Source organism: Chenopodium album, chromosome 26 (assembly GCF_948465745.1).
Source record: "Chenopodium album chromosome 26, dcCheAlbu1.1, whole genome shotgun sequence".
Lineage (NCBI taxonomy): Eukaryota > Viridiplantae > Streptophyta > Magnoliopsida > Caryophyllales > Amaranthaceae > Chenopodium > Chenopodium album.
In genome coordinates this window covers 7566743-7575919 of record NC_137859.1, presented here as the reverse complement: position 1 = coordinate 7575919, position 9177 = coordinate 7566743, and the positions used below count along the sequence as shown (strand labels likewise).

The window sequence follows — 9177 nt, the reverse complement described above, 5'->3', positions numbered from 1 at the left end:
ATGAATAATAAACAAGTCATTCTATTCACTTTTCTCTCTAATTTGTCACTCTCTTTTCCTCACTCTTCTCACACTCCTCTCCTAACACTCATCTTCACACTACTCACCTTCCTCCTCTCATCACCCCTCTCATCCTGCATTACACCTCCAAAACACCAATCACCCACAACCCGTAAACCGTTCTCGAAAATCTACGCCTTCGGAGACTCCTACACAGACACAGGCAACACAGTATCAGCAACAGGACCATCAGGGTTCAACTTTGTTTCAAATCTCCCTTATGGTATGACCTACTTCCACCACCCCACTAACCGATACTCGGACGGTCGATTAGTCATTGATTTTGTTACACAAACTCTATCGCTGCCGTTCCTCCCCGCTTATCGCTCCACCACCAGTGGTGGAGCGACCAACGGTGTGAACTTCGCCGTAGCGGGGTCGACAGCGATAGAGCATGCGTTCTTTGTGAAGAATAATCTCACCTTTGATGTTACCCCTGAGTCTTTGGGGACTCAGTTGGGTTGGTTTAACAAGTACTTGGAAAAACAAGGTGGGTGTAATGATCAAGTGAAGTGTGGTGCATTGTTTAATGATGCGTTGGTTTGGGTTGGTGAGATTGGTGCTAATGATTATGCTTATGCTGCTGAGACTGAAGTTAGCAAGAGTGTTATTCGGAATTTGGCTATTACAAGAATTTCTAACTTTCTTGAGGTAATTTTATAATTTTGTCATCATGATTTACTAGTTTTTACTAATTACCATTCACATCATATGTAATTATATTGATTCCTAGGATAGATCTTGTTTTTGTAATTAACTTAACTCGACAAATTATTATTATTCAGTTGTTGAGGTTTAGTTGCCACGTTGTTAGTTCAAATTACACTATATTTTTTTTGAGGGGAATTTCCCAATTCAAATTACACTATATATTAACATAACATTTATATTAAAGTGTAATGAGTTGTCTAGATTTAATTGTCATGCTATTAATTCAAACTACACTATTAACATAACAATGAAATCATAGTATAACAATAAATTATTTTGGTTTCTTTATTACTTATGCCGTTCCGGTTTTTCTAATTACTTATGCCGTTTGTTTTTTCGTGCTTGTCAATGAATGATTTCAAATTACTGATATGTAAAATCTAAAGTTGATAATAAGACAAATTTAATAATATTAGACATAATTATATTGTTCCTTATGTACGGAGTACTTATGTACTTGTATAATTTAACAAAATATAGTCAGAATAAAGTATGAACGAACAAAATAAAGGCAAAATATTACAACAAATAAAAATGTACTACCCGCAGTATTAAGAAAAACTCAAAATATGTTTCCTTTTGGCAAATTATTTCTTGCTGCCATTGTAACTTAAAAATAGTAAAAGTTGAAAATTTGAGTAAGACAGTCCAGAAAGTTGTACATCAATTTCCTGTATTACTAGTAGTCAGTAGAATTTAACACTGTCCAACTACTGCCAACTACCAGAGTTATGAATTTCATAAATGTTACCTAATGTTGTTCATTAATTGCACTTGCCTACACTTAATTAGAGGTTGTTAGGGGCCTAAACGGGCTGGGCTTGGACCGGTTTAGTTGTTGGTAGTGGGCTCAATAAGCCGTAAACCTAAATGAACTAAGTAGCCCACTTTAAGCCCATTATGTCTAATCTAAAATTTAACATGAACAACATTCTAATACATTGATCTTTTCAAATATGCAGGCAATACTAAAGAAAGGAGCAAAATATGTAGTGGTACAAGGCTTGCCTCCTACAGGGTGCTTAACACTAGCAATGTATTTAGCTCCAACTAATGACCGAGACGACTTAGGCTGTGTCCGAAGCGTGAACACCCAAAGCAACACCCACAACACCCTCCTCCAAGCCAAAATACAAGACCTTCGAAAGAAGTACCCTCAGTCTAACATCATCTATGCTGATTACTACAATGCATACCGCGACATCATGAAGAACTCAAAAAAGTATGGGTTTAAGGAGGCCTTCAAAGTATGCTGTGGCTCCGGAGGAGGCTCCTACAACTATGAGTTCTTCTCGGTGTGTGGATCCCCATCTGCAAAGCCGTGCTCCAACCCTTCGCAGTACATGAATTGGGATGGAGTCCACTTGACTGAAGCCATGAATAAGGTTGTATCGGGATTGCTCCTACAAGGCGGGTACTCTCACCCTTCCTTTCAGGATTTGATCAGCAAGAAGATGAGTCAAGTATAAGGTCTCCAAGGTTTAGATGAGTTATATTCCTAAATGTAAGCTGATAGAATTACAATATTAGTAGTAATAATATGAATTACTTTGTATTAGTTTTGCCGTTTTGGGCATTATATATCAGATTCCTTTTTAGATTTCCTGCACAAAGGTATTATTGCATTTATTATCTCAAATGTGCATCAAAGATATGAGAGTACACCAATCACACCTAATAGGCAATTGGCAGTCCAAGTCGGTTCGATACAGGGTCAACAAGGGCAATTATTGGCAACCACAGGACCATTTCAGACCGGTCTGACAATAGTCTGAGCCTGTCGATCTGGTTTAAGCCTTGGAAAAAATGCAAGTAGCAGGGACCATACTGATATATTGATACCAAGCGGTTCATTCCTGGCTAGTCTCTTTTGTCCATTAAGTTCTTAGCAAAATACCAGAACCTATTCTAAACTCAGTTTTCGAAAAAACTTCCCTAGTTTCATCAATCCCATCGCGCCACAAACCAGACATGACACACCTGCTCCTCCTCGGCTCCTCAAGGTCAGGGATAATTTAGCGAACAGGGTAGGTTTGATCAGGCCTGACCAGTGACCACCCGGATGGACCAAGTCCACTCTCCTGTTATAACTAATTCAACGTTTCACACCCCGCAGGGGACAAGGACAAACCAACCAACCATCCATCCCTGATTTTGAAATGAGATCAAGACCTGCCTACGACACATTCAGATGTATAATGACAGTATAAAAATAATTTGAACCAGGGCAGAACTTATAGCAGCAAGGCATGAATATCAGAATAAGCTGCCTGATAGTTGATGTACACTGAACCATATACATTATTCTACATTTTGATGAAGCGGCTTTTGCAGAAAATTATTTACAGTTATTGGATTACAATTTCTTTTTAACTCTGTACATTGTCTTTCCTGGTTTAGCATCATTAGATTAAGTACTCGTAATACATTAAGAACAGAGCATCAGGAACATCCTTCGGCAAGCTGTTAATATAGAGATACAAGCGCAATATATCCTCCTTCATTACAGTTTTTGGATCCACCACATCAGTGCCGCAGGTCAGAACCCAGAGGTCACCTGACTGAACTCTCTTTATACTACCCCGGCAAAATGGACAGGATTCTGACCTCAAGTTCCTGCATATAAGCTAAGTATGAGGAATCCAAATTCTAGGACAATACTAGCATGGAGTATTTGTTATCGCCTTGTAAGGTTTTCAAGAAAAAATTTATTTGACAATTCAACTTACCAGTCTCGGTAGCAGTTGATGCACATTGAATGACAGCAATTGGGCAACACCATTTTGGTGCAAGGCTCCAAGCAAATTCCACACTCGTCTTCCCTATCGAAATCAATCTCTGAAAGCTTTCTACTCTCCTGAGCAATCTTTCTGACTGCCAATTCAGAGCTATTACTCACAGTTGCACCCTCGTCTAGCTCAGATAAATTCCCGTGTAGTCGTTGAAGATAGGGTAAAATAATAGCTGCAGATCCACATTCAATGACCAAATTATCTTCTTAAATCTTAATTGGGAAGTTCAATTTGAAAATTAAATGTTTCTAGCAGGTAGCAATTATGACTTCTTATGACAAGTCAAATAAGCAACATGCTGACAATTCTACAAGCAACATCCTTATCCAAGCAAGAGCATTAAACATGTCCAGCAAATATCTTTGTCTATCAAACAACTGCAGAAATTTGGAAATTTTGGCTATTAACAGAAGAAATTGATTTATTTTACGGACTTTTAAGTTTGACAACGTGCCAATACATATAAGTTATGTTAAATCAACCGGCAAGGGCATAAATGCATAATGCAGGACACCACAAGCAGCATCACCAATAAGCGTCAACAGCTATATTAATATCCCAAAAAAACCTAAAAAAGACAATGTTATTAAATCTTTATCAAAAAAAATTGAAGGAAAACCAAGGCCCCACCCACATCTTCCCAAACTCGAAGGCAGAGGGAAGAAAAACAGTCAGAGCCTACGCAAAAAGGACCAAAATCTAGCCTCATAGGGCCTCTCTAAAATTCCTAGCTTGGGAAATGCAACTATATGGGATTGAAAATGCAGAATGTCTGTAGCGTCCCCTGGACGCCAATGAAGCAGTAGCCTCATAAGGGTTTGCTTCCTGATTTATATCATATTGTCTCCATTAGCTAACCCACTAATTAAAGCAGTTAATCGGACGCCAATGAGGCAGTAGCCTCATAAGGGTTTGCTTCATGATTTATATCATATTGTCTCAATTAGCTAACCCATTAATTAAAGCAGTTAATCACCTACCTATATTGTGACTGACTGATAGTAAAACAGCAAAATTTATCAAAGTTGCAGACTGAAAGAAAGGGCATAAGAGACACTGCCAAATCACTACGCCGCATTTAGTGTAATAACTTAATCGTCAGAGATTGGTCTTCTAGTTGCAACGAAGACTATTTAGGTGATCTCAAGCAAGCGCTATAAATGGTGGCCCGGGAAGCAATGGCATCAATCCATAAAGAAGAGTATCAGTATGTATGTCAATTCCGCTCCCATCAACTTTTAGCAGTGACAAGGGCAAAGGATATAGTTGCCCAGTAGGTGAGACATCTGGTTTGAGGTTTCCCTTGGTTGGCAATACAAGGTGATCCACCCAACAGAGGTGTCTGGGCTTATAGAAGGTCAGTAGTAAGATGAGAAGACATGAAGATTGACCTTTTGCCTTATATTCAACTTAGAATATAATGGTGATTGGTGACTAAATAACTAGCAGCATAAATCCGAACAGCATGGTGATTAGTGATAGAAGTCGGAACTGATGGACTGAGGCTGAAGGCTGTCCTGAAATTGCTAATTCACATGAATATGATCTTTATTCTTAATTATCTAAGTGAAAAAGAGAGTTTAAGACTAAACCAAGTACAAAAACAAACCATCACAAATAAAAATGAATTCCTAAAGTAAGTTTGTTGATGCAGTTCTAGAGAAAAGGAGAAAAACTTTGTTAGCAGAGAAAAAGGAAGGTAGATTTCATCTGGCTATCCTTGGTTATGAAGGGAGAGAAATTCTCAATGAGGTTAGTAATGCAGACAAATTTACTAAATTTCTTGCAGAAGGGCTTTGCATGAGAAGAAACAGATATAGCAGAAGGACTAGACAATTTCCTTGACATCTTTATTCCTGGTTGGCAAAGTACTCAGTTACTCAAAACGGAACACCAAGAGCAGCAGAACCAATGTTTGCCAAGGAAAACAATACCTCAACTTTGCACACATGTCAGTGCACTAGTTTGACTTTATTTATATATAACTAAATATTAATGAAAATTATTTTTAAATTATATTATTATACTTTGTACTTTATAAAAATAAAACATGTTTTTATAATATTAGTAAAAGATTAAGGTCAAAGCTAATATATTAATAGTGAAATAAGTCTAACATCCTAGTTATTCTAGGACAGAAGAAGTATCCCTCAAAAGTCCCCAAAAAAAAAGGGTGAAAGGGGATGAGATGGCAACAAGTAGATATGTAGCTTTATGCCTTGTATTGCTTCTTAATTGTAATACAACCAGGGATGAGAAAACAACACTTTGCACATATTATGAACAACACCATACCATTAAGCTATGGATTACAGATTAAAGTGATGAAATGTGGAAATTAAAACAGTGGATAGGTACAAGCTTCCTAGAGGCATACTCTCTCCCAAAATGTGAATCAAACTCATAACAAACTCCCTAATCCTCTATAATTGATAGCATCACTCCTCTAACTAATTCACTTATTTTCCTCCTCATGGTACAACTAACATAAGCATATTGCACTACCTATTATGCCCTCAAATTTCCTATAATACCAGCTCATACCAAATTACAGTGAAGCTACAACAAGGCAACTAATCATAGCAAACAGAATGCTAATGCAAAATGTCTTCATAATCATGCAAGGAAAAAAGGACTTTCCAGAATCCAAAGTTGCATATTACTTAAATATATTTTTGTTATTATATCTCACAAGTCACAAACAACCTCAGAATATTTGCAACAATCAAGACCTTAAATAGTTAGATATGAGAAGAGAGTTTCCCATTGTCATTGTTCTTTTTATTCAATAAGCATAAACTTGTCTCTGTACAAAAACAGGGAACAACCATACAATAAATTAGAAAAAGACAACACTCATTTACATACCATAGAACTCCCTTAAGGTTGCTCTCCTTCCATACGACGAGATATCTGGTCTACCATCTGCATTTACCTGTAAGCTATGATAACATATTATTCGGGGCAACATGATCATCTAATAATTCATTTTCAGTTTGTATCCCCATAACTACAAAAACTTTGAGGTAAGACTTGAGAAACTAACCTTGTATATAACAACATAGAAAAGATTCAAGCAGCTTGGAAGTAAACATGTACACGAGCAATCAATCCACTGGAGCAAGTAAAGGATAAGGGGAGCCAAGTCATTGTGAACTAATTTCATCTGAAGCCAATTGCCACTTTTATTTCTAGGAATAGAAGCAGCCCTGGAAATGACGGAAAGACCAAGAGTCAGGGAGCCATTACAATCAAGTAACCAACATTACTACATTAGGCTTTAGGCATAAGGAGCCTATAACATACAATCCTCCATGTATTTTCTAAAGTTACATTCGAGTCGAAACAATTATAATGACATCATGAAAGGACAAAATCAAAATGATCCCTAGAGAATCCACTCGCTTGTGCTAGAATTATGATCGAACCTAAAGACTAAGAAGGTATTACTCAATACAATGTTCAAACCAAAAATCCTCCACAATCAATGTTCAGAGCATCTCAACTTATAGAAGCAAACTCAAAACCAACCCTCCTGTCTACTGATACACGGAAAACACAACTCAAACATCAAAGAACACGTCAATACAAACCCCAAATTAACCTAGCCATGAACAGATAAACCTCCACTTTGTTTTATGCTGGTCAAAATCAGGAAAACCACTAGAAGTTTCCAAACTAGTATCTTCAAAACTAAAGATACCACAGAAAACTTAATTATTCTATCAAGTTCAATTATAACAAAGTTTCATCAAAATACATATTCTTATAACATATCAAAGGTAAACTAAAATCAAATTATTCTATCCCTTTAACATCTCCATCTATATTCAAATCGTCATGAACACAAAAAGAAGTGAACTTGGATACCAAATAAATATTTGACATAAAAATAATGGTCCAAATTATGTCTATAAAGCAGAAAACTAAAATAATCAAATAATCACCAAGTAGCCAAGCAAATAAACCCAGAAACAAATTTAGCAAACAATTATTGTGACAAAATTACAAAGATACCCATTGACCAATTCAGCAAGTACAGTATAGATAATCAACAAATGAAATTAAACAAAACAAAATAATATACTTCGTAAATAAGATAAAAATATTTGGGGAAAAGTAAGAAACTTTACAGAATATTAGCATGTTGAATATCAGCTTCAATGACTTTGAGAGATTCATGGCAAGTAGAAGACTTTACTAAATGATAACCCACCATTGATAACAAAACAAAACACTCAAATTTTCACTCTTTTCTTTAATTTAATCAATTTAAAAAGATGATAAAAAGACCCTAAATAGAAAATTTACAGAAAACCCAGAAAAGATTAGGCCTTTTTCAGAAAACTGAAGATATAACTAAGATATTTGAAAATTAAAATGGGAATTTTTGAAGAAAATTAAGGAAGTTTTAATTTGGTAGTTTTTGAAGGCTTTAGGTTTGGTTTTGCTGATTGCTGAGTCAGCGTCACAGCCTGGTGTTTTGACAATAATGAATTTGAAACCTAATCCCTTCTAATTTTGATAATTGTGGGTAGGGGTGCTAATTGAGTTGAGCAGCTCGCGAGCAACTCGTACTCGACTCGGTCAACGCTCGGTCAAAACTCGACTCGAGTTGGCTCGACTCGAATTCGACTCGACTCGAGATGTTAACGAGCACGAGTTGAGCAAGCTCTAACTCGACTCGATGAGCTCGTGAGCAACTCGATAATATAATATTAATATAGAATTTGCAAACAACAAGTTACTATCTTTAAACAAATTTGACACTTATTAAGCCTTAATTTATATCATAAAAAAAGAAAGAGTAAATTTTTAATAAAATCTATATATAATAAGGAAAACAATATTAATTGAACAAAAAATAAATAAAGGCATATAATAATAGAAGGACCAAAATTTTAACGAGCAGAATGTGAGCTGCTCGACTCGACTCGAAACTTTAACGAGCACTAGTCGAGCAGGTTTTATTTGCTCGAAACTTTAGCGAGCACGAGTTGAGCACATGTAAAAAGTTTTCGAGTTGAGTCGAGCACCCCTCAACTCGTGATCGACTCGCTCGATAAGCACCCCTAATTGTGGGTAAAACCCCCAATTTTGTTCTTGAAATTTCTTCAATTATATTATGGTTGGTTCGTATTTTATACTGTGGAAATTAGATGGTGTACGTGTGACTTCGTCTATTCATTGGTTCATGAATCATGACGCCATATGAGCAATTAATTTTTCTTTTTTTTTTTTAATGTTTCAAAAAAAAAAAAATTCGGAAAATAAAACAACCATCCGTATTTAGAAGGTGTTCTTATTTGAAATGTCTTGGTCAAAAAAAGAAATTTTATAATCACGAGAGTCGAGTAGTCACCAATATAGGAAAAACAAAATTTATATGGGTATTGTAATGTTTGACCGTTTGTCAATGTGTAATTATGAAATACTCTCTCCGCCCCATAATACATGAGACGTTAGACTTTTTTTCACTATTTATGCGTTAGATTTGACTATAATTTTTTACTAATATAATAAAATAGATTGTTCCCGTAAAAAAAAAATAAAAAAAAAAAAGAAGAAGAAGAAGATTGTTAGATAGGTTTTAATACGGTATAAAGTTTCATAA

At 35.9% G+C, this 9177-nt stretch overlaps 1 protein-coding gene and 1 pseudogene across 2 annotated transcripts; one reads left to right on the top strand and one right to left on the bottom strand.

Annotated features, from left to right (window-relative positions):
* LOC145616738 (GDSL esterase/lipase At3g48460 pseudogene) lies at positions 1-2405 on the top strand (annotated as a pseudogene). Its single transcript, XR_014107675.1, has 2 exons — positions 1-711; positions 1734-2405. The product of XR_014107675.1 is annotated as a GDSL esterase/lipase At3g48460 pseudogene (transcript).
* A 622-nt stretch (positions 2406-3027) lies between these two features.
* LOC145618012 (E3 ubiquitin-protein ligase AIRP2-like) lies at positions 3028-8094 on the bottom strand. Its single transcript, XM_081672789.1, has 5 exons — positions 7697-8094; positions 6610-6772; positions 6432-6498; positions 3501-3735; positions 3028-3387 (listed from the first exon to the last, which is right to left on the bottom strand). The coding sequence occupies exons 1-5, from the start codon at positions 7780-7782 to the stop codon at positions 3177-3179; spliced, it is 762 nt and encodes a 253-aa protein (XP_081528915.1). The 5' UTR covers positions 7783-8094; the 3' UTR covers positions 3028-3176.
* Positions 8095-9177: the final 1083 nt, after the last annotated feature.

Bases quoted from the DNA above. Each gene is read 5' to 3' on its own strand.
- LOC145618012 (XM_081672789.1), bottom strand. From the start codon at position 7,782: ATGGTGGGTTATCATTTAGTAAAGTCTTCTACTTGCCATGAATCTCTC. The intron at 6,773-7,696 runs GTAAAGTTTCTT...CGTCATTTCCAG, and splicing joins ATTCAACATGCTAATATTCT to GGCTGCTTCTATTCCTAGAA. The intron at 3,388-3,500 runs GTAAGTTGAATT...GCTTATATGCAG, and splicing joins ATCAACTGCTACCGAGACTG to GAACTTGAGGTCAGAATCCT.